Source organism: Phoca vitulina, unplaced genomic scaffold (assembly GCF_004348235.1).
Source record: "Phoca vitulina isolate PV1807 unplaced genomic scaffold, GSC_HSeal_1.0 scaffold37, whole genome shotgun sequence".
Taxonomy (NCBI): domain Eukaryota; kingdom Metazoa; phylum Chordata; class Mammalia; order Carnivora; family Phocidae; genus Phoca; species Phoca vitulina.
In genome coordinates, this window is record NW_022589740.1 from 2,787,645 (window position 1) to 2,813,853 (window position 26,209).

General features: G+C 43.2%; 1 protein-coding gene across 1 annotated transcript in view; it reads left to right on the forward strand.

Moving 5' to 3' along the window:
* The first annotated feature begins 16,115 nt into the window (after positions 1 to 16,115).
* The window catches only part of LOC116646638 (serine/threonine-protein kinase MRCK alpha-like), a 48,217-nt gene continuing 38,123 nt past the window's right edge, over positions 16,116 to 26,209 (forward strand). Inside the window, exons 1-4 of the mRNA XM_032427477.1 lie at positions 16,116 to 16,231; positions 17,675 to 17,762; positions 20,130 to 20,206; positions 23,880 to 23,946. Coding sequence (XP_032283368.1) covers positions 16,116 to 16,231; positions 17,675 to 17,762; positions 20,130 to 20,206; positions 23,880 to 23,946 — 348 coding nt within the window. The remainder of the gene's footprint in view (positions 16,232 to 17,674; positions 17,763 to 20,129; positions 20,207 to 23,879; positions 23,947 to 26,209) is intronic.

The window sequence follows — 26,209 nt, forward strand, 5'->3', positions numbered from 1 at the left end:
AAGTTTCAGTTCGGGATACTACAAATAAGCAATTTATAAGGATACAGAATCCTATTAATCTTTCGAGTTTTGGGTAACTATGTTACCCATTAAGAAAAAGGCCAGAGTGACATGATAACGTGAGTCCCCTTAAAGAAGGACGTGGATAGTTCTAGAAATTAATGCATTTTATTAATAACCCCACCCTGCAGTGCTCAGTGTTCATACTTCATTATAAAGAAGGGGGCACGGGGTTCTAAGTTATGGCTTGCGCTTATGGATGTCCCTCCTACACGTACTGGCTGTGTGACCTTGGGCGAGTTGCTTAACATCTCTGTGCTCCAGTTTCCTGAGGTGTTAAAGGGGGTGCGCCGTTGTGAGAATTAGGCCAGCTGGTGCACGCAGAGCACTGACCAGAGTGGCCGGGCCCTGGCAGGCGCTGCCCCACCGTGGCTGGTACTCCAGCATCTATCACAGCCGCTGGCTCTCGGCGCAGAGCCGCCAAGGGCGTGGGCTTCAGACCTCTGTAGTCTCGTCTGTGTAATGGGGGCATTAGTATCTACCTCGGGAAATGGGGTTACATGAAACCAAGGGCGGCTGTACGCACTCAGCATACGGCACTGTCCTCGCCTGACACCTGGGCCTCCGGCAGCCCAGAGGGCCTGAGATGGCAGGGCACCAAGGGCGTTTGAGTTCAAGTTCAGTCATTTTTCTGATGAAACGCCTCAGCACCAGGAGAGGGATAAAGGGACTTGTTGAACGTCTCCCAGCTAGTTAGGAGAACCGGATAACCCGGGTTGTGAAAGAAGAGACTCTGGGTTTTATGAGGAGATATTTTGTTTCGTCCTGTTTACCTTGTGCTCTGGTGCAACAGGCCTTTGTTCTAGGACTAGCAGGTCCTTCCCAGGTCCTGCTGCGACCCAGTGAGGCAGAAGAAGCAGGGAGAAATTAGTCCCATGAGCCAGGACCCCTAGCCCGTAACTGGCCTCTGGGTGCCCTGTCTTGGACGATGAGTTTTCTCTGGTCCTCTGAGGAGGAGGTGCGGATGGACAGGGCAGCTCTGGGGGCCCCGGGGCAGAGACCACCGTGGCTCTGAGGCCCCGTGCGGCCCCAGAGCCAGAAGTCCTGGATCCTTTTTTTTTTAGTATTTAATTTTTATTGTTATGTTAATCACCATACATTACATCATTGGTTTTTTTTTTTTTTTAAGATTTTATTTATTTATTTGAGACAGAGAGAATGAGAGAGAGAGAGAGCACATGAGAGGGGGGAGGGTCAGAGGGAGAAGCAGGCTCCCTGCAGAGCAGGGAGCCCGATGCGGGACTCGATCCAGGGACTCCAGGATCATGACCTGAGCCGAAGGCAGTCGCTTAACCAACTGAGCCACCCAGGCGCCCACATCATTGGTTTTTGATGTAGAGTTCCATGATTCATTGTTTGTGCATAACACCCAGTGCTCCATGCAGAACGTGCCCTCCTCAATACCCATCACCAGGCTAACCCATCCTCCCAACCCCCTCCCCTCTAGAACCCTCAGTTTGTTTTTCAGAGTCCATCGTCTCTCATGGTTCTTCTCCCCCTCCGATTTCCCCCCCTTCATTCTTCCCCTCCTGCTACATTCTTCTTCTTCTTTTTTTCTTTCTTAACATATATTGCATTATTTGTTTCAGAGGTACAGATCTGTGATTCAACAGTCTTGCACAATTCACAGCGCTTACCAGAGCACATACCCTCCCCAGTGTCCATCACCCAGTCACCCCATCCCTCCCACCCCACCCTCCACTCCAGCAACCCTCAGTTTGTTTCCTGAGATTAAGAATTCCTCATATCAGTGAGGTCATATGATACATGTCTTTCTCTGACTTACTTCGCTCAGCATAACACCCTCCAGTTCCATCCACGTCGTTGCAAATGGCAAGATCTCATTCCTTTTGATGGCTGCATAATATCCCATTGTATATATATACCACATCTTTATCCATTCCTCTGTCGATGGACATCTTGGCTCTTTCCACAGTTTGAAGTCCCGGATCCTTAACAAATCTCTCTCTCTGTTCCCTATACTGGGCAGAATATAAATGTTCCTTCAAATGACTGCACTGGTTTTTAGTTGAGAGTCTTCTTTTAATCAGTGACCTCTGATACTGTTATGGTGCGCCTACGGTGAGGTATCTACGAAGGGCTCCAGGGCCGTATCAGATAAGTACTGGTATGCGGAGAATACTGCGAGCGCCTGCCGGCTCTTGAAGGCTCATGGAGCCACACGGAGTCCAAGTGAGCCCTCCGTGGCCGGGGAGCATGCTGGTGGTAGCACTGGGGGCAGTGCTGGGCCAAAGGGGGGCTCACCGAGGCGGCAGGCCTGGATTTTCCTCCTCCCCGTGAAGTGCTGCCCAGGGTGGCCGCTGCTGAATCGGGCCAGCCACGGGCCTGGCACCCACCCCAGTTTCCCTCCACCTCCTGTGGAGAGAATTGTACCTGCTTCTCCAGGGTGGACCCTGCTCTGTTCTTCCAACGGGAAGAAAATGTAATCGAGATAGAATTTCCGAAACAAAACAATACAGAATCTGACTTCCTAAGAAAGCTAAATATGAGACGAGTTGACCTGGGGTCAGAGGAGTCAAACCGAACAATGAACTGGAACTGCTAAAAAGAGTAAACCCCACCGATGATGGGGCTGTGTCCTTGCGCTGGGCTGTGGGGGCGAGCTGTTCTCGAGGGGAGCCCCGGGAATGCTCCGGGCACACAGACGGGACGGTGAGCTGAACATCGCCACGGGTCTTGGACCTAGGGCAGGGGCAGTGCTGTTTAGATGGGGTCCCTCCTGACCCTCCAAGATGTGTGCATCGTGTCAGGGAGAACAGGGGGTGTGGAGCAGCTAACGTGGACGGGGTCCAGCCCCACATCCCCCCTTCCTGCTGTGTGAACTCGGGCTAGGTGCCAAACCCCCGCGCCTGGTTTGGCAGGGATGACGTCAGCAGCCTCCTCCTCGTGTGACCACGGGGATAAAGGAGCGGACACACACTAAGAGTTCAGAACTGTGCCCCGCATGAGGCCAATGCTCACTGGATATTTTACTGTGCTCGTGCCCGGAAAAAACCTGGTGTTTTAAAATGAAAAATTTCTACCAAAAACCTTACATTGTCCCTTTTATTTTGCTTCGTGTTCTATGTTATTTTCAAAACCTAGTCCCACTAGTCTTCATTTCTGAGCACCCAGCATGTTTTAGATTCGGTGCTGGGAGCTTTCAGGGAGCTTCTTCTTGCAGCAACTCAGAACCACCTCAGTGATCACGGTGGAGGGTCTGTGGAAGGTCCTGCAGGGCTTCAGAAGAGGAGAGTAGAATTGTGAGCTTGTGCTGCTGAGAGAACCTCCTGGAAGAGGTGTGAGCTGGGCCGCTAGGGAGGCGGCAGAGGAAGCAAGAGGGGAGAGCAGGTCCGGAGTGAGGCTCTCAGGGGAGGGAACAGCGTGGGCACGGGCAGGACGGCAGGGACGAGGGACGGGCGCTGTCCTCCTGGCACACGCGGTCACCTTCCCTGGTGACAGGGAAGGAGAGAAGGCAGAGCTGCTCCCATCCCGCCAGGGGGTCACCGGTTGCCCACGTGGCCCCAGGCCCGTGCCGCTGGCCGAGATGGGTGACGGGCATGCTTCACTCAGGAAGCAGCTTTTGCCATCCATCTCAAAATGACTCACGACCCAGGAGTGCGCCTGTCGTGAGCGGCGCGGGATGTTGTGTGGAAGTGCTGAGTCACTAGATCGCACCCCTGAAACTAACGTCACACTGTGTTAGCTAACTGGAATGCGAACTGGCCTGATCTGTCGGGGGTGCTCGGGGAGGAGCCCACAGAAGTGGTGGTGGAGTCAGGGGAATGCTGCGGGCAGCCCGAGGGGGCTCTGAGCTCCTCCGAGTCCCTATCACTACCCCTCCCCACGCCCCACATTTTTTTCATTTGGAGAGTCAGTCTGTTCTCCATCTGGTGCAAAGTGCCTTACAAAGGCAAGGCCCAGCCCCTCCCAGATGGAGCCTTGAAGTCAATCCTTCATCCCAAATCTGGACTGAGTTAGGCTCAATTAGCTTTTTAATGTGAAACTCGACTGTGTTTTTTTCCTGCAACCTCAAGCTCTCAAACAGAGTTAATTTTTTTTAATGTCACAGACTGAGGGAAATTAATAACCTCTCTTTCTTCATTCCGAACATGAGTGTGTTCAGGTGCGCGGCAACGCCATCTTGAACCCAGAGTGCATCTTGTTTGAGTGGGACAGGGTGAAGGAGCCAAGGAAGGTGGGAGTGTCCTGTGTCTTCCTGGAGATCTTGATGAGAATTAAGTGCAGGGTTTCTGGAGTCAAACATTCAGGATCCACAGGAGCAGGACAAGTTTGACAACATCATGTCCTCCTTTGCTAGATTCCTTTGAGTTGGATTTCTCAATAGCAGGTTTGCACAATAGCATTTAAGACGCCTACACAGCTACCTGTTTTAACACTGGGTTCCCTGTTTATTCCTCTGATTAAATGTGGATTTAAATCCTGGTACTGCATTTTTAGGGAGGGTAAGAGGTTTTCCCAGTCCAAACTATGGTTGTTGACACACGAGTTCTAACACCTTTTAGAATTCCTGAGGAAATTGAAAGGTGGTTAGGAATTTACTGACTAACCTACCTGAAATACTTCCTCTTCACTCCCTATAGGGAAAATCAGCAATGAAATCACCACAGAAATAATTGCAGAACAATGCTGCTCATGTCTTTGTTACTCATGGTTATGTTTTCTTTAAATTAATAAACTATTTTTGGGGAGCAGTTTTAGGTTCATGGCGAAAACTGAGAAGAATGTACAGATATTTCCCAGAAACCCCTGTGTTCCCCCACTATAAACATCCCCACCAGAATGGTACGTTCGTCACATTTGGTGAACCTACACTGACACATCATAATCACCCAAAGTCCATAGTTTACCTATGGGTTTAGGCAAATGGATGATGACCCGTTTCTAGCCCTGTAGTAGTACTATGTAGAATAGTTTCACTGCCCTAAAAATTCTCTGGGCTCTGCCTATTCATGCCCCCATCCCCTTCTGGCAGCCACTGATCTGTTTATTGTCTCCATAGTTCTGCCTTTTCCAGAATGTCATAGAGTTAGAATCATACCATATGTCACCTTCTCAGACTGGCTTCTTTCACTTAGTGGTACACTTGTAAGTTTCCTGCATGTCTTTTCATGGCTTGACAGCTCATTCCTTTTTAGCGCTGAATTAACATTCCATTGTCTGGATGCAACATAGCTTATCTATCCATTCACTGAGGTGGTTGATTCCAAGTTTTGGTAATTATGAATAAAGCTGCTATAAACATCCATATGTAGGTTTTGGTGTGGTCATAAATTTTCAAATCATTTGAGTAAATATCAAGGAGCATGATTCTTGGATTGTATGGTAAGAGTATCTCTACTATATGCCCATCCATAAACATCCATAAATATACATATCAAATACACAGTGGCTGTTATTATTTTGAACAAACTGCTATCAGAATAAGAAAAATAAAAGTTTTTATTTTACCTTCACTTATTCTTTCCTGGATGCTCTTCCTTTCTTTATGTAGATCTGAGTTTCTGACCTATTTCATTTTCCCTCTTCCTGAAACACTTTTTTAACGTTTTTTACAAGGCAGGGCTGCTTGCAACAAATTCCCTCAATTTTTGTTTGTTTGAGAAAGTCTTTATTTCCTCCTCATTTTTATATGCATAAGGGTAGTGGGGTTTTTTTGACATTTATCCTACTTGTTGCTTACTGAGCTTCCTGGATCTGTGGTTTGGAGCCTGATGTTAATTTGGGGAGTATCTCAGTCATGATTGCCTCAAATTTTGCTGCTCTTCCTTTGTCTCTTTCTTCTCCTTCTGATGTTCCTATTACACGTATGTTACAACTTTGCAGTTGTCCCACAGTCCTTGGATATTCTTTTATGTTTTTTTCCCAGTCTTTTCTATCTTTGATTTTCCGTTTTGGAATTGCTATGGTCACATCCCCAACTCAGAGAGAGATTCTTTCCTCAGCCGTGTCCAGTCTACCAATGAGCCCATCAAAAGCGTGCCTCAGTTCTGTTAAAATGTTTTTGATCTCTGGCTTTTCTTTTTAACCTTTCTTAGAATTTCCATCTCTCTGCTTACAGTGCCCATATGTTCTTGCATATTGTCTACTTTTTCTATTCAAGTCCTTAGCATATTAATCAGAGTTGTTTTAAATTCCCCAGTCTGATAATTCCGACAGCCCCGCCATATTTGAGTCTGGTTCTGATGCCGGCTCTCTCTTCAAACCGTGTGTTTTGCCTTTTGATATGGCTTGCGATTTTTTCTAGATGGCCAAGCATGATGCACTGGACAGAAGGAACTCCCAGGAACAGCTTTTAGTAACGTGGTCGTGAGGTGTGGGGGGAGTGGAGCTGTTCTCTAGCCCCGTGAGGAGGTCCCAGTCTTTTGGTGAGCCTGCGTACCGGGACAATGAACCTCACCAGCTTTTATAATTGTCCATATATTTATCTTTATTGACATCTTTATTTCTCTACGTGCCTTTGAGTTACTCTTTGACCTTTCATTGCACCTTGCAGGACTCCCTTGACCTTTTTTTTTTGCAGGGCAGGTCTAGTCACAGCTCCGCCAGCTGTTGTTTCTTTCAGAATGTCTTGATTTCTCCCTCACTTACAAAGAACACTTTAACTAGATACGGGATTTCTTGGTGACAGTTTTCCTGTTCTCACGTTGAATGTATCAACCCACTGTCTTCTGGCCTTCCAAGTTTCTGAGGAGAAATCTGCTTGCAGCCTTACTGGGGACCCCTTGCCCTGTGTTGACTCACTTTTTGTCTTTAGCTCTTGAAAGTTTGATTATAATGTCTCATTGTGGGTCTCTCTGAATTCATCTTACTTGGAGGTCACTGAGCTTCTTTGATGTTTATGTTCATGTCTTTCTTCAAATTTAGAATTTTTCAGCCATAATTTCTTCAAGTATTCTCTCTGCCCCTTTCTCTGTCTCTTCTGTTTCTGGGATTCCCACGATATGTGTGTCGATCATTTTGAAGGTGCCAAAGTTCTTCTGGGTTCTGCTTGCTTTTCTTCAATCTTTTCTCCTTTGTTTCTCAGCCTTCATAATGGGTCAAGTGTCATCTTCAAGCTCAAGGATTATTTTCCTGCCTGCCTAGCACTGTCTTCCAATGCTTCTCCCGTGTTTTCCATTTCAGTTACTGTACTTTTCAGCTCCGCTGTTTCTTTTTGGTTTCTTTGCATGTTTTCTATCTCTTCATCAATGCTTCCATTTTGTTCACACATAATTTCCTTGACTTCCTCCAAGCCTTCTTTTAGTTCTTTGAGCAACCTTAAGAGCATTATTTTGAAGTCTTTGTCTAATAGATACTCTGTTAAATGTTTTCAGGGACAGATTCTATTGAATTACTTTTTCCCTTAGAATGGGCTATACTTTCCTGTTTCTTTGTATGCCTGGGATTTTTTTTGTTGAACGCTAGACATTTGAATTTAATAATGTGGTAACTCTGGAAATTACAATTTCCTGTTTCCCAGGGTTTGCTATTTTTAATTAAAAAATTTTTTTTTTAATTGTAGCCTCTCTGTGCCAAGGATCAGCTTGCAGGATAAACGTAATGTCTTCTTAGGTCTTGTCTAAGCCTTTCCTTGGGCATACAGTCATTTTCTACTTTTCCCTGTATATGCAGTTGTTTTTGAATGTCCTAGTCTTTAATGTCTGGCTCCTGAAGGGGAAAAGCAAAAAAAATTGAAGGGGGAATGAAATGGAACTGGCCTCTGAAATCTCCTGGATGTCTCTTGAGCCCGAGAGGACGGGTTTGCAACACTGGGGGAAGAACAACAACCGTTGTCTGTCTGCACCTCTGTGATCAGAAGCAGCAATCAGTGATCACGGCACAGATCCCCAATATTTGGAGGACAGTGTCCTTTTTGCCTGCTCTACGTCCTGCAAACTGTGTGTGAGCTGCTTCAGGAATACATGCACAGCTGCCTGCCACATGGCTGGGGGTGGGGAATGGGTAGCTGCTACTGTGTTAAGAGCCGAAATTGCTCAAAATTGAATGCAATTTACCACCCAAGTCTTCTCCTGGAAGTTGCAAGCCTTCAATAGACACCAGATTTCCAAAAGAGTTACATCGGACAGATTCTGCCAGTGCAACTGTCGTCTAGGTGGGGGGACACAGACTCTTGGTGCCTCGTACCCCCTCATCTTCCCAGAGACCTCTCCTGCCAGGCCCTTTTTTACAGCAACTGCTGCCTGGGGCATTCCCACCAGCAGTGCAGAAGTGTCCCAGTTTCTCCACGTCCTCGCCAACACTTGTTATTATCTCTCTCAATAAATGCTCTTTCATTGATGAACAGGTGAGTAGCAGGGACCAGAGAAACAGAAAAGAACTGTTCAGAAGAGAAAGGACTGATGGAAAACTCTGTGAAAAGGGAGCAGGGGGGATGGGGAGGAGTGGCAGGGACCGGAGGGCCAGGGTGAGGAAAGGCTGCAGAACACTAGGGTGAACAGGGGCAAACAAAATGGAAGGGGACAGACAAAAGCACATGGGTGGGCTGGGGCAAGGCTACCGGAGGAGGAAAGACGGGACGGATGTGAGCATCAGGGCCTGTGGGGATGCTGGGGACTGGAGGCCAGAGGCCAGGGCTATAGTCGAGTGTGGCAGAAGCTCCAATGACAATGGATTGGGATTCTGTTAAGGAAACGTAAGACTGCCTGGTGTGTAGTGGACCCATGGAAAATACCACTTTGCAGGACAGAACTTTTGGCCATTTGTGCTGTAACAATCCTTCCTTCATCACGGAAAAGGTAGATTTGATAAGCTGTCACTTGGGGAGACCACAAGGCTGGACTATTCTCTTCCCAGGAGACAATTTATATGAATTACAAGGGAGGGAATGAAAGTCTGGTGAAGTCTGTGTGTGTGCTTTTTGATGCTTCCTACTTGGTGAGGTTTCTCTTAGAGGTGGCTCCCCTCTCTGAGTCTCGAATGAGAAAGAAGGAGTTAGGATCAGATGCCATTGCTCTCAGTCAGCTCAGACATGAATGAGGGAGGCAGGTGCTCAGTCTCCAGGTCAGGTGTGTGGACACACACTTGCCTCTTTGTCTGCTTGTCTCAGGAAGGGGGGGTGGTGGCTCTTTCCGTGAAATCATTCAGGGAAAGAAATCTCACCAGCAGAATATCTGATTATTACTTAAAGTGAGCGGAAAAGTGAATAAGCGTGGCTGAAAAATTCTTCTGACAGGGCCTGTCCCTTGCTGTTCTACCTCCTTCATTCCCTGCCTGCCCAGGAGAAGCAAGCCTCCCTTGGGTCGAGTGCAATCACCTCAGACCTTCTGGCAGTTGCAGTAGGAGGCCCTAAGGGAATGGAGCACCTTTGCCATGGGGCTGGCCCTTCTGTAGATTCGATGAGAGTTGCTTAAAATACGGTGGGCTAGTGTGTTTCTCCTTTCTCCTTTCCTTTCTTGTATTTGGTGATCTCTCAGAACAGTCAAAATGGAGGATACTTGGACAAGGCTAAAGGAAACCCCCAAATAAGAATTTTCTCTCCTTTAGTGGCCAAAAAGGAGATCAGTTCATTGAGCCAGAAATGAATCAAATGGAGAATGATTCCAAGGTTACCCACAACTGCAGGGAAAAAGAAGTTTTAAGAATTCAGAGAAGCACCAGAACAAGACACACATCAAATGAAGAGTCTTTGAAGAATTCTTGGGTTTCTTGGCTACAACTTAAGCTGCAGTGTTAATTTTTATTATTTAAAAATTTTACAGACAAGGGGGGGTGCCTGGGTGGCTCAGTCAGTTAAGCATCCGACTCTTGATTTCGGCTCAGGTCATGATCTCAGGGTCATGGATCAAGCTCCAGGTCAGGCTCTGTGCTCAGTGTGGTGTCTGCTTAAAATCCTCTCTCTCCCTCTCCCTCTGCCCCCCACCCCACTCTCTCTCTCTCTCTCTAAGACAAATAGCTAAAATCTAAAAAGTGGAATCATATACTATGTAACATTTTGAGAATGCACTCAGTGTAATGTCCTCAAGCTTTATCAAATATGTGATTAATGATCACAATGTGATTACAATGATTTATCAAGAGAGCTGCTATAAACATTTGTGTACAGGTTTTGTGTCACGGCTTTCACTTGCCCAGACTGAATACACAGAATTGGGAATTGATGGGTCAAATAGTGTGTGTATGTACTTAACTTCTTGAACGTGCCAAGCTATTTTCCAGAGCGGCTGTGTCATTTTACATTCCCACCAACAATATGTGAGATTTTCAGTTACCCTGTATGCTTGCCAGACATTTGCAAAGATTTAAGCCACTCTAATAGATGGGAACTTGTATCTCATTGTAATTTAATTTGCATTTCCCAAATATCTCAGAGATTTGCCCATGAGTTGCAGGTAGTCACATTTTCTCTTTTTCTTCACTGTTGTTTCTCATGTGAATATATCATACTTATAAAAATGTTTCCTACTTTTGATGGATGTCTGGATTGTTTCTAGTGTTTGGCTATTATGAAAGAATTTGCTGTGAACATTTGCGTCCAGGTTTTGTCTCCATACCTGGATATTTATACTGTGTTCCAAGAGACGGCACTGCTGGATCACAAGCTGTGCGTATGCTCGGCCTCAGAAGATTCTGCTAAAGAGTGTGCCTAAGTAGTCTTATTTACACTCCCACTAGCGATCTGTGAAACTTCCCATTCTTCCATATCTTCGCCAACTCTTGGCACGTTTTGTCTTTCTAATTTTAGCCATTTTGGTGGTTTTGTAGTAGTATCCCACTGGTTTTGATTTGCCTTTCTCTGAGTATAAAGTTGGTATTGTGTTGCCTACATTTTTCCATTGACTCGAGACACACACACACGCACGCACACGAATGCACACATGCACACGCGCGCGCACACACGCACATATGCACGCGCGCGCACGCACACACGCACGTGCACACTCAGACACGCGCATGCACACACATGCACAAGCACGCACACATGCGCACGCGCACGCACACACGCACACATGCACACGCGCGCACATGCACGCACGCACACACGCACACACACACATAATTTGTATTACATATAAAATGCATATAACTCATACAGGTGCATATAGATCATAGATTGCATCACACATCAGATATGAGACCTTCAACAGTCACAGCAGTTACTAATCTCTCCCACTGTGAGGCTTCCCTCTTCGCTCTCTTGCTGGTGTCTTAGGATGAGTGGCCATTCTTAATTTTAACATGGCCATTTTTTCCTTTATAATTGGTACTTTTTGTGTCTTAATTCGGGAAACTCTGCCTACCTTGTTTGTCATAATAATTTCATGATTTTTCTTTTAAATATTTCGTTGTTTTACATTTCACATTTGGATTCATAATCTGTATGAATTTTAGAATTTACTAACAGTGTGAGGACCTTGACACACTAACTCCATTTAGCCCCCTTCTGCCTCTCCTGGACCATCATTTATTTTACTTACACATGTATTTTTTTTTTTTAAGATTTTATTTATTTATTTGAGAGAGAGAAAGCATGAGAGGGGGGAGGGTCAGAGGGAGAAGCAGACTCCCTGCCAAGCAGGGAGCCCGATGCGGGACTCGATCCTGGGACTCCAGGATCATGACCTGAGCTGAAGGCAGTCCCTTAACCAACTGAGCCACCCAGGTGCCCTTACACATGTATTTTAAAGCTATATTAGTTTTCCCATTTAAATAGTTGGTGTTTACGTAGATTTATCCACATATTAACCTTTCTGCTTTTCTTCTTTCCTGCATTAATTACCATATTCCCATCTGTAATTCTTTCCCTTATGACTCAAAACTTCCCTTTAGCATTTCTTTCAGTGTGGATCTGTGGAAATACATTCTTTGATTTTTTGTTTGTTTGTGTGAAACATCTTAACCACCTTCGATTCGTTCCCCGTTTTACTGAGAAACAACTGTCGAAGCCTCAGGTGTAGAGCACGAGGAGCTGACTTACAGGTGGGGTGAAATGATGAATGATGACCACAGTCAGTCTAGTTAACACCCGTCACCTCAGACGGACGGAAGGTGTTTCTTCCTTGTGATGACAAGTCTTGGGATCTGCTCTCTTCATAACTTTCACATTACCATCCAGCAGTGCTGGCCACAATCACCACGCTCTACGCTGACCCCCAGTAGAACCACCTCCATATTGGAAGGCTATCCCATACTGGGTATAGAATTATCAACTGGCAGTTATTTTCACTAAGCACTTCAAAGATGCTGTTCCATTATTTATTTTCTCAATTTCGTAATCTTTGTGAAAAATCTTACCATTACTCCTTTGAAAGTCAAATGTCATTTCCCCCCTCTTTGTCAGTAATTTAATCAATGGTGTGGAAATGCTGAATTCCTGGATTTTTATCCTGGTATTGTGGTTATGCAGGACGTGTCCTGACTTTTTTTTTTTTGTGAAGATTATGAATTTTAGAGACAGAGAGGGAGCACATGAGTGAGCAGAGGGGCCGAGGGAGATGGAGAGAGAATCTTGAAGCAGACTCCCCATGAGCACAAAGCCCAACATGGGGCTCGATCCCATGACCTGAGCCTAAACCAGGAGTTGGCCACTTAATTGACAGCCATCCAGGCGCCCCAGAGATGTCTTTATTCTTTAGTATTTAGTGTCTGCACCTTATTTTCAAATGGTTCAGAAAAAACATGTACATATTACATATACAGAGAGAGAGAGAGATAGAGCAAATGGGGCAAAATGTTTAAAACGGTAAATTTGATAAAGAATTTATAGGAGCTCTTTTTCTATTCTTATACTTTTCTGCAAGTTTGAAACTATGTCAAAATTAAAGGTTACTAAGAGAAAATCTCACAGTAAAACAAAACACTTATAAAGAAACTTACGATTCCTATTATCCTGTCTATACACACATATTCATATATGTACATCTTCATACATATGGACCTCTATCTGGATATACATCTTCATATACATATGTATCTGAACATTCGTAATTCAAAGGCTGTGTCGAACAGTCCGGTATCACTATGTCATCTCCTGAGTGCCCTCCTGCTTTCTCCCACCTACCACCCAGGGAAGGATGAGCTCCTTCCCCCGAGGCTGGACCGTAACACATGGCGCCCGTCCAGTCTGCACGGCCGAGCCGTCAGGGTAACTGCTGCTTGGGCAGGAGGTGGCCTCGGAACCCCCAGAGAGCATCAGTTGGCCTGCAGCCAGAGCCTCCTTTGGGCTGTTGGAGGGCCAGCAACTAGGCTTTCCTGGTCTGGCAAGATCTCCAGGAGGGAAACCCTGGGAGTGTTCACATCACTATGAGCAAAGAGAGAACTCCCTCCTCCCGCAAGATGAAAGGTTAGAGGCCCCTGCGGAATGCCTCAGGAAGGTACGTGGGCCCACGGCTGTAGTTCTTTCCCTGTTAATTCACCAACTATAACCTACGCACACTTTCTTTTATATCTAATTAATAGTGTCTGTACTCAGCTGAGAATCAGGGCTTCGGTTTTAAAATGTGTATTTCTCTTTTTAAGATACATTTCTATTTGCTTCTCTTACAAATTGCAACAGGAAATGGTGCTCGGAAATGCGGGTAACCCTAGGTTTAAAATACATCATGAAATTAACGAATTTGGAAATTAACCGAATTTATAATTCCTAAACATTCTTCAGTTCATCTTCCTGAGTCATCAAGTCTAAGGTTTTGAATGAGGATTAAAATTAATTACAATTTCTGTAAGCTAACTGTTTTTTGGGCTGTATTTAACAATACACAGTAGAAGGTGTGTGCCCAAGAGCTGCAACAATTCGAGCAAAAAAAGTGTGTTGCTTTATATAACAAAGTACAACATAAATATATGTGAGCACGATGGTTCTTGTGATGAGTGGATAAATGCAGGAAATAAATAAATATGCAGATGTCATGATTTACTGCCTCAGGATACAAAAAAAAAAAAAAAAAGAAGGTGCGTGCCCAAAATGTTCAGGCATCAGAAGATCAGAAGATATACATATATATGTCTATATCTTGGATGCTTCTAATAACAATGCCCATCATATGTGCATTAATACCCCATTTCATGGTTTCAGTTCAGAGATGTTTTGTACTACATCTAGGCTCTAACTCCTTGGAGCTAGACCCAACGGGTGCTCAGGACCACGTGGCCTAATGCCTTACAATTTTTGCTGCTATGTTTCTTCCCTGCACAGATCTTGGTTTGTGTCTGAATTGTCTAACCTCTTTTAATTGTGATTTGTTCATGGGCACTTATTTCCTTTTATTTCCCATAAGAATTTGGTCATATGTTGTGCCTGGTTTGCTTCTCTGATTATTAACGCACAGGAAAGAAGTATTTTTTTCTCCTAAAAGCCTTTCATATCATGTATCCCGTGTTAAGTATATTTGAGATGCAGCCTTGTTTTAACAAGTTCCAATATAGTTACATGTAATATAAAAGCATCGTCGTTGAGCCCAACGAAGTCTCTCTAGATCAGATTTGAAGAAATAAATTCTCCAAGCACATCAAGTTCAGTGATACTTGATCAGAATCTGTGACATTTCCTCTATGGTAAGGATACAAAATGCTCTTGTTCTCATTAGCAATAAAAATATTCAAAATTGCGTAGCTGGTTTCTATAGGGCACATCTTCTCCAAGGGCCTCGAGGAAGGCACCTGTTTTCCCGGTGGGCATTGGCTGGCGTCCAGAAGAAGCAGTGATCTGTGGGGATTGCCAGCTTCCTGGAAATCACGGGGCGTGGGAGATGCTGAGAGCAGGCTGCACTCTGCCTGTGTCTGCTCCACTCCAGCCCCAGCGCTGGAATGACCTGGGGCGTCAGAGGCAGATGATTACTCACTGACAGTATTTTAGACTTAACTGTAAGTGACTAGTTAGGCTGCCTCTCTTCTTTGGTCCTTTCTCTCCTTCTTTCCTGAAGTCAGATTTTGTTTTGCACCAGCGAGCGTCCTGGAGGAATTTCAGAAAAGTGTGTGTGTGGTAAACCTTCTCTCTCTGCATGCGCAAACGAGTCTTTCGTTTCTTTCACACCCGGGTTGTCATGTGCCAGCCTCACTACTTGCTGTGGGGTGACGGGGCGATCCTTCTGGGAAGAGAGGCCTAATGCCGTGACATTATTCAGTGGTGTGCACCGTACATACTGCTCGGCGGCCGCCTGGTCCACAGATGGGCGGACTGTAGAATTTCAATGCCTATGCCAATATTTAAGTTAATCTCTAAGAATAAAATGTCTGGGATCGTGCCCTTTCTTAATCAGGTCTGTAAAACTGTCTTTGCCTTGAAAGAAGGAATGGTTTCTCCAACCAGATGCACGATCTGAGTCCAGGAAGTAGGCTGCTCCGGCCCAGTGCGTCTTAAGTTGATGGGGCCACTGCACTTCCTGGGAGCCTTGTCAAAATCCAGGGCTCTACGTTTGCATTGGTAGCATCACCAGGTTTTTACTGTTTTTCGCTGGTAGTAAAAAAAATTCTTTAGGACTCCTTCAGTAGTCTTATGTTATGATTTACTGTCATGTGTCTTGGCTTCTACCCTTATTTATGCTGATTTTCTTTTTCCACGTTAGCATTTCATAACTTTTACTTCCTACATTCTAGCATCAGGGATGAAAAGGATAGTCAGGGCTTGACCTTAGAAATAACCAAAGAAGTGGAGTCTTGAAGAAATTCCCACTCGGTTACAGGAGCAAGGGTGGGTGTCATTCACAGACCACAAGTCTCACGGGGTGGAAAAGACAGAAGCTGGAAACCATGATGATGAAGTTGCTGAACTATGTCAATATATACAGGCCTCAACCCACAAAGAGCCTTTTCCTAAGAAATCTGCCCGGCTCTTTGCCAGCGGTGGTGGGGGGTGGAGGTGGGGGGACAGCTATCACGGTGTAAGTATAAAAATGAGACTGTTCATATGACTCTTTAATACTGTGTCCAAACTTAATAAAAAGTAATGGATTTTAACAAGCAATTTTCCTGTTCACTATTCAAGAAAAGTAAAAGTCCTGAGCACCTCCTAAATTTTTCTGGATGTGATTTAAAACAGCGTAAATAGAAGACAAATGAAAGCCTACTTAACTGGTTTTGTAGAAGATGCCAGGGCGATGGAGCGATTTGATCCACGGGGCGTGTCGGCCATGCTTCAGCTGGAGTCGGCTCTGGACAGAGAGCGAGCTTTCGGACAGGCGCTCCCACAGGCTGCTCCCCGCACTGCACACTGGTGAGCCCGACTGCGCCATTCTCAGAACGACACAGAGTCTGGTTGCGAAGTATTCATGGTGCGGTGACATGTTCAGTCTCTTCCTATGACATGGAGTTCAGTTTTCAAAAAAAAAAAAAAGATTTCTTCTATGAAATGAAAAGTTATGAAACGTTTGAAAACAATTAGGTACTTTTACCATATGTACTTTCAACAGGCATTCATTGAATCCGGCATGTCCATAAAATGCTATCAATGCTTCTGAAAACTGATACATTTGTGAATGAGGTTTCTGTTGTTTTTTCCTTCTTATTTGTCAAAGTTCCTGATTCCCAAGCACCCAAATCCTCTTGTAAGCAATACCCTGTGTATGTAGAAGAACACCTGTTAATGAAAATAGATTGAGGGAAACTAAAAATTGTTGCCTATTTCCCATAGATCTTTAATTTCTGAAGGGTCCACTGATGTTGGTTTCCACGTATTTTTAATTATAGCTTATAATTTATCTTGTGTACTGCAATATGTGTATGTTTTAAAAGGTGCCTCTCTCCATTCTGGTTAGTGGAGAATTTTGTTCCCTTCTGCTGGTTACTAGAGAATTTTGTTCTCTTCTTAACACAAACATAGGGCAAATAAAACCCCAACAAGATGAATGACAATACAATAATTATACAAATAGACAATAATCGTAGCTAATGATACATCAGTGTAGGTGAGATGGTGTTAACAGTGCAGGGTAAAAGGAAAAAAAAAATCCCAAATTCAACCCAGTGTAAAAATACAAATATGACATCTGTTTCCTACATAAACATGCTCTAAAAGCATCACTGAATGAGATGGGAAGAAAGACCAGCCTCTGAGGGCCACTTTTGTGCCTAAACCCTTCTGCACTTGACTGTAGTCCTCAACGTCTGGATCAACTTCAGTGCAAGAAGGTGAATTACTGAAAGCCACAAGCTTCATATGTTACAAATGATTCAGTTATAAGAAGACCAGTATCCTTTATTTAAAGGAGAAAAGGAAAATACATTTCTCAGTATGAGAATGAGACAGTGTACAGAACTATCAATAACATCTGTTATTGGTATTTATTTATTTATTTCAGAATAAATGTGGTATTTCAACTTATGCCCAAGGCATCTCAATTCATACCTTTGCTCAAAAGCAGGCATGTGAATCAGATGGAAAATAGTGTGTGTATATATATATATATATTCATTTTTTGTTCCATTATATATATACATTCATTATTCATTATTTACTCCATTATTTTGGTTCCCTATTAAACAACCCTGATGCAATTGTCAAATCTCTTTTATTTGTAATGTTTTTAAACACAAAATTGGACTGACTGAGGATCCTTACTGAATTATCCCCACACTCCAGTTATATAGGAGCCAATTATAGGTCAGTCTCTAGCACTTAGCGCTTAATGACATCTTCCCTTCTTTCTGCCTCTTTTAGTAAAATGAAAGCCAAAGAGAAGTACCAATCCGATGTGTGGTTAGAAATTGAACACCTGAATGAGGGTGAGGAGCTCAGATCTAAAAGGGTATGGGGCTAGTTGTTGCCTAGGTCAGGACCTATTGCCCTCCACTCCCATGGGTCCCTGTGGCCACGCGAGAGCCAGCTCACTGCTCAGGTGGGAGAACAGCAGCCTGAGATTCCAGGTTAGTGTGTGTGTGTGTGTGTGTGTGTGTGTGTGTGTGTCTACTCTTGATAAAATATTGAGAGAGCCATTTTGTTTGGTCCAATTTAATACAATTTAGAGATTTTTCTATCACGGTAAAAGCTTTAAGTGGAACTACATTTTTCCAGTACCATGAAATAGTTCATAAAAATGTTTTTGTCATCGATACAACATTTTTGTTTTGCACCAGTCACTTCCCACAACCTGAGGCGAGGCCGCTCTGGCCGTCTGCCGGTCCGCTATGGGTCAGGCTGGGTAGGGCTGGGGCAACACGTGTCTGCGTGTTCCAAGCTGTAAGAGGTCGTGTGGGGAGACAATGTGCAGCTGGGGAGACACCAGGGAGCCTCACTCGGACTTGCATCGGATGCTAGTGATCATCCTCCACTTTTTGGTTCTTGGAGTACCTGCTTTAGGGCATTTTCAGCAATTTATTAACCCCCCCTTTTTTTCCCCATTAAGATTTCCTGGACATTTTCCCATGAATCAGGAAGCTAAGAATTGTCACACTCTTTAATACATGAATTCGTTAAATTTTCTTCCACTATGACAGTATTACTGATATGAGAATTTAATAAAAATAAGCAGTGAATGTTACCTTTAAATGAAGGGCTATTCCGTGTTCTGAACAGAGGCCATTTCTTATACAAATCAGTTAGAGGACGTTCCACGTGTCCGAGCTCTCCTTTCTGTTCACTGCATGGTTCTGTGGCTCACTAGCCTGGACCACGGGGGGTTTGCACCAGCTGACGAATATTCTGGAGGGCAGGGAGCAGGCTAATAAGGAACCTGAGATAGGCAAACTCTGGAAAGCAGTGACTGTTCAATAAATATCTGTGGCTTGGCTTTTTTGTGGACAGTAGATGAAACAGTTAAAGAGAACTCGAGGGCCCTTGTGAGGATGAGAACCGGGATAGGTTCTAATTCAAGAGCGATGTAAGTAGGCACAGAACATGGGATAAGAGATGCGGAGCATTCGGGTGGTGGTGGCCCAGGGGCGGCTGCTCCAGCAAAGTCAAGGCCACGGTCTTGCCCTCTGCAGATCTCCACTGGATGGGGTATGTTGGGTGCCAAAACATCGATTGGTGGGAGTCCTGATGGGCTTGACATTTTTAAGAAGGAACCTAAAAAAGAAAGGCCGTATATTATCATCATGCTTTATGAAGTTAACATTTTAACCTCGAGTTTTATTTTTACCATTATTTTGTCTCTGAATGCTGCAGAGCAATAAAATCTTTGTTCAGTGTTCTGTGACATTTCTGAACACACTTCCTTATTTGACTATTAAGCGATCATGTTAAGGATTTATAGCTGAAAAACTTCTAGCAATGTCACTTGCTAAAGGTATGCTTCTTAGAGTCTCAATCTGTGCTTTTCCATCTCTGATATTTAAATGGAATTATAAGCATACTTCAAGATTTCATTTTGAATACAGTATATTTAAAATTAGTACAATTGGTAGATGATAAAGTATGGAATTTCTTTAAAATACCTTTGAGGAGGGGCGCCTGGCTGGCTCAGTCAGTAGACTATGTGACTCTTGATCTCAGGGTTGCGAGTTCAAGCCCCACGTTGGGTATGGAGCCTAATTAAAAAAAAAGAAGAAAAAAAACTTTGAGGAAAAAAACCTCATAGTTGGATAGTGTATTCTGTCTAAATAAATATCTTGATACTTTGATAGAAGTTTTAAGTATAACTAATATTTGTTCTAGACCTGCCTATGTTCTTACTACAGATAATGTAGGTTAAGAAGCGCACACTACGTACGGGGTGGGGGGGTGATGTGAAACGGATTCCTGGGGGGGGAGCTGGTACAGAAAAAGCAGCCATCATTCGCATGACCATGTTTCTGAAATCCCCTCGGGTCTTCCCAAAATGTGTTAAGTTTTATTTAAATGTAATACTTTTACATTTAAAAGAAAAAGAAAGCAAAGATGTGACACACAGGAATTATATTCGTGAAAACTTAATTTATTTCTGTACTTTCCTTATAATTTTACCATGAATTTGCTAAAAATTGTTTCATTTGAGATGCAGAGTTCTAAGATATAGTAAATTTGTTTAATTTATATGAATAAATAGAAACATTTTGATTTAAATATGTATACATGAGAAATCAGATCATCTCTGAAGAATATAGGCTGAGAACAATTTTAAATAGATTAAGACCAAAAAAGCATGAACATTAGTTTTAGTTTTTTAGCTTAAAACATGTTTGCCCTTGTCTCCCAGGGACAGTGCAAGAAGACCCGGGGTCACCCTCCGTGGCTCTCTGTGACTCGGCCCCTGGTGCTACGGCTCGGTGTGAGGTAAGAGCGAAGCTCCTGGACGATGTTTTGCAGGCTCCTCAGAAATTACTGATGTTCTCAAAATCGTACTTTCCTCTTGCACTAAAACCGTTGTGACACCCTTCCAGATGAGAGGCCCAAAGGCTTGACGCAAGCACACGGGAAAGACACGGGTGTGGTGGGAAATTAGGCTGCAAGTTTACATAAGATGTAAAGTCATTTTAGTCATTCGATTAAAATAATGGACAAAACATTTTACATGGTGAACTATGACACACACACAGAGAAGTGCATTAAACAGCTGTGTGACCCGCACTCAGGTGCACACGGAAGCTTGGCTGACACTCCAGGGACGCTCGCTGCTGGGTAGCAAGCTCTCCTTCTCTGCGGGGGCTGCTGCTCAGGGTACTGGCCTCCTCACCTTTTGTCATGTGTTCACACTCCACAGAGGATTCTACTTTAAAATGCATGTAGTGGAACCATGCTGTATACAAGTGTTGCGTTTGTGAGTGTCATTCACGTGGGGCAAAGTATATTCAGCTGTCTCTGTGTAGTGGTCCATTATATGAACATGGTGGGGTTTGCTTCCCCGTTCTTTTGTTGAGAAACTCTGGATATGTGTCTGGCTCCAGTCAGGAAAACAGGAGCTGTACCAGTTATTTTATTTTATTTTATTTTATTTTATTTTATTTTAAGATTTATTTATTTGAGAGAGAGAGAGAGAGAGAGCACATGTGCACAGGTAGTGGGGAGGGGCAGAGGCAGAGAGAGAGAGAATCTTAAGCAGACTCCACGCCCAGTGCAGAGCCCAACTCAGGGCTCAACCTCATGACCCTGAGATCATGACCTGAGCCAAAATCAAGAGTTGGATGTTTAACCCACTGAGCCAGCCAGGTGCCCCATGTATCAGTTATTTCAATAGAGACATTTTATTTTATTAATTTATTTTAAACAGCTTTATTTAGGTGCAATTGATATACAATCGATATACATAGTTAATGTATACAATTTGACACACACAACCGTGAAACCACAATCAAGTTAACAGACGTACCCATTACCTCCAGAAGCTTCCTTATGCCTCTTTTTCGTTGTTGTGGTAAGAACAGTGAACACGAGATAAACCCTCTTCACAATTTTTAGGTGCACAATACAATATTGTTAAGTATAGGCTCAGTGTTGTGCAGCCAATCTCTAGACCTTATTCATCTTGCACAACTGAAACTTTATGCCGTTGACCGACATCTCCCCATTCCCCCGGTGACCACATTCTACTCTCTGCTTCTGAGTGTGACTATTTTAGATGCCTCATGTAAGTGGAATCATTCTGTGATGGGCTTATTATATTTCGCATGTCCTCCGCGTTCGGCCATGTAGTAAAGACATTTTAAAACAGGCATCAGGGGCAACTGGGTGGCTCAGTTGGTTGAGTACCTACCTTCAGCTCAGGTCGTGATCCCAGGGTCCTGGGATCGAGCCCCACATTGGGTTCCCTGCTCAGTGGAGAGCCTGCTTCTCCCCCCTGCTCTCCCCCTGCTCATGCTCTCTCTCCCTCTTTCTCTCTATCTCAAATAAATAAAATCTTACAAACAAACAAAAAAAAATTAAAAAAATAAAACATGCATCAGAGGACTAACAAGGCAAAAAGCAAACACCGAGGCAGCAACCGCAAGAAGCAGCTACCACCTCTGGGGCTTGCGAGACAAACGGACGGGGCTGGGGTTTCAGAGCCCGGAAGCCTGGAAGACAGGCAGGTTCACAGGGTGTGGAAGGGAACTGCAGACTGGGCCAATGACCTCTGGCAGGCAGGGCTCTGCAGATGATTATAGAATTGTCGTGCCCTGGGCAAGAGGAGACACCCAAAATCAGAGATTGTCGACGCTAATTCCTGAGAACCACTCTGGTCCCCCCACCAGGGTCCACCAGTCAGCACGGAGCTGTGGCACACTGGGCGGCAAATGACATTTTGGCCTGGGACGGTCTCTCAGTGGGCCCAGTGGTCCATGCCTCTCCTGGGGTGAGTTCCATAGTCATTGAGTATATGATGGGAATAAACATACTCAAAAACTGGTATGACCCATGCATGAGCTCCATGGCCTGGGGCTGTTCCTTGTAGGATAGTCTCATAGGCAGGACTCTAAGTGATCCCTAAGTTCCATGCCACCTGCTGTACAAATGCTCTAAGATCCCCTCCCGAGTCTGGGCAGGATGAGTGAAAACAAGATAGACTATTGACTCCCATGGCTAAGGTACGAATCAGCTGAGCTTCAATGAGAAGGGAGATTACCCTTGTTGGACCTGACCTAATCATAATATAATTACTCTTTACAAGAAGTTTGTGTCTGAGGGACGTTCTCCCGTTGACCCTGAAGATGCAGCCCCTATGAGTTTGATAGCTGCAAGGAAAGGAATTCTGCTAACAACCATGAGAGCTACGAAGAGGACCCCAAGCCTCAGATGAGACCCCAGCCCTTTCCACCACCTTGATTTCGGCCTTAGGAGACCTTCAGGGGACTAGGAGCTACACCCAGACTCCTGATGCACACAACTGTGAGATGATGGACTGGTGGAGGGTGGCGACTTAGGGTAATTTGTGAGTCAGCAAGAGGAAGCTAAGACAAATAGTAACGCGAAAGCAATGCCATGTCCAGGGCCAGCTGCAGAGCGCAGTGCGAAGCCCTGAAAAACGCTGGGCTACTTGTCTTTATTGGTCCTCCTCCGCTGCCTGTTTGTTCTGTGCAGAAGCACATAGACCTTGGAGAATGCAATAGTTCATTGAAACTTAACCACATGGTGACCCCAACTGCAACTCCTATTCCTTATCTGCTATCTTTACTGGAGAAAAAGACCTCTCACACCTGCTTTATAGTTATCTATCTTACAAATGCTTTTTTTCCTCTTATACCAATTTCTAACTTCAATTTTGTATGCATATTAATGATCTCTATAACTGCTTTTTGGCTGATAGTAATTATAAGTCATTAGTTTCCATACATATATCTATTTCAGAGATGTTAAAATGTTAAAAACAAAAAAAGGTGTGTCTTATAGTTTGTAAAATATGGCCAATGACAAACCTCGAAAATAACTGCAGGGAAAAGGCAATAAAATGTGTCATGCCATATTCAGAAAATAATCAAACAGATCTTCTGGAAATGAAAATTATATGGACATAATTGGCAGGAAAAATGAACAGAACAGAAGGGAGAATTAGTGAATTGTAAGACAAATCAGAATGGGACAGAGAGAGAAAATTCTAGAAAATACAGCAGGGAGGATAAACATAGCCCGAGTGAAGTGAGAAGTCTAACCAGCATTTGGTCCAAGCTCTGAAGGGTGAGTGGAGAGAACAGAGCAATAGTTGAAAATGTAACAGTGAGACTTTTTCAGACTCAGGAGTAGATCCATAGACTCAAGAAGCTTAGCAAATCCCAGGTGTGATCAGTGAGAATAGATTCACATCTAGACACATAGCAAAGCTGCAGACCTACATCTTATGTCATCCAGAGTAAAAAAAGATAGATGGCCTAAACATGAGAGCAGATGGAATGATATGTGACTTCTTAACAGTATCACCAGAAGCTTGAAGAAGAAAGACATATTCATGTGCTGTAAGGACATCACTGTCGACCTAGAAATGCATGCACAGCAGAAGTATCTTTCAAGAATGAGGGTGAATTTCTTTCATTTACAGACGAATGAGAACTAAGAGAAGAGAATCTGTCAGCAAAACAATCTCACTGAAGGAAATTCTCAAGAAGGTACTCTAGGCAGAAGAAACGGGTCTCAAAGGATAGGTCTAACATAAGAGAATAGAGAACAAAGAAAGTGGTAAACATATAAGCTAATGTAAACTAACACTGACTGAATAAAACAGTGGACACAATGTCTAGAGGACTGAAAAACAAAACAAGATGGACTTAAACTGGAGACAATAACATTTAATTCAGGAGAGAGGTAAGCAAATCTACAATAGTCTAAGATCCGGGTATTGGCCAGGAAGGAGGGGAAAGATTTGATCACATTCAGGTTTGTGGAGTTAGCTGGGCACGCTTTAATTTCCAGGGAAACTACAAATAGAATAGAAACATTAGGAAGACGTTCAAAGGCAGAAACAGCAATCACAAACAGTCAGCTAATCTAACAAGACAAGAAAGGAGAGGCAAAGAAATAGTGAGCAGATGGGACAAATGGTGAGCACAAACCAAGATGGTGGAAAGAAAACTCAGTAACCACTAACCAAACTGATTACAAGAAACGAAAACACTCCAGGGACAAAATAAATACTGTCAGAATAGATAAAATAAAATCTAACAGACACTACATACTGTTCATGAGGGAAACCTCTAAACTTAGACTACAGAAAGCTTTAATGTCAGTTAGACATTAACTGAAGGGAGGCTGAGATCACTAAATAAATAATCAGATAAAACCTAACACACAAAATGTTATTGGCAGTAAAGAAAGTCATGTAATAATATAATGAAAGGCTACTTTTACGTAGAAGTCATAGTAGTTTTAAATATATATGGACCAAATAGTGCACCTTAAATATTTGTAGTATGGGACAGAAGTACAAGGAGAAATAGACAAATCCTCAATGATAGGGAATTATTCAGTAATTTATAGGAAATATTTGAATAAAATGATAACAAAATTGATCTAATGGACGAATACAGAACAGGACACACAACAAATGCTGAAAGCACTTTCTTCTTAAAATCACAGAAACTTTTTTTTAAAAAATGAGCAGACGGACCACAAACTAAGTCTCAACAAACATCAATAGGTTGGACTCATGGAGAGTATGTTGTCTGACCAGGAAAGAACAAAGTTAGAAGTATTTAAAATATATATGTTGAATTCCTATATGTAAATTAAGAAATACATTTTTAAGTAAACCATGAGTCAAAGGAGAAATTCTAATGGAAATTAGAGAATAGTTCAGACTGACTAATAACAAAAACACTACACATCAGTATTTGTGGAATGCAGCGAAAGCAGTAATTAAAACTTATGTACATAAAATATAAAAGAAGAAAGCCTGAAAGATTAATGAGCTAAGCATCCATTTTTAGAAGTTATAGTAAAATAGCAATTTAAACTTGAAGAGGGTGGAAGGCAAAAAAATAATAACCAAGAAGCAAAAATTCATGATATAGAAACAGTAATAAAATAGAAAGGAACAGTAAAGCCAGTAGTTTCAACTTTGATAAAAACCAATAAAAGTGACAAAAGTATGTGATGGTTCACTGAGAAACAAAAATGGGAAGAAAAGGCACATAAGGCCAATATAAAAAAAAATGGTAAAAGGGACATCATATCTGAGGCAGATAGTTAAAGATAACGTAATACATAATAACTTTGGACCATTGCAAAATATGAAAAAAATTTCATATCAGTATGCAAGGAAAATTTCAACAAATTATTAGAAAATATCAATTATTCAAATCAACTCAAGAAAAAAATGTGAAAAACCTGAATATTCCTATAATTATTAAAGAAATTGAGTCTGTTGTTAAATATCTTCCCCCAATAAAACTCTAGGCCCAGATAGCTTCTATCAAACATTCAAGAAGAAATAATTCCAATCTTACTGAAATCTTCCAGAGGATAGAAAAGGAAGAACTACTCCTGTGATGGTTAATTTTCTGTGGCAACTTTACAGGACCACAGGGTGCCCAGACATTTAGTCAAAACATTCTGTCTGTGAGGGTATTTTTGGATGAGATAACATTTGAATAGACTGAGTAGAGCAGATTGCCCTCCCCAATGTGGGTGGGCCTTATCCAATCAGTTGAAGGCCTGAAAAGATCACATACGCTGACCCTCTTATGAATAAGAGGGAACTCCTTCTGCTTGACCGAATGGGCTGGACATTGTCTTTTCTTGGATTTGAATAGAAACATTGTCTTTTCTTTAGTCTTAAGCCTGCTGGCTTTTGGACTGGGACTTATATGATTACAGCTCTCTTAGACTTCCAGCTTGCTGACTGCAGACCTTGGGACTTTGCAGCCTCCATAA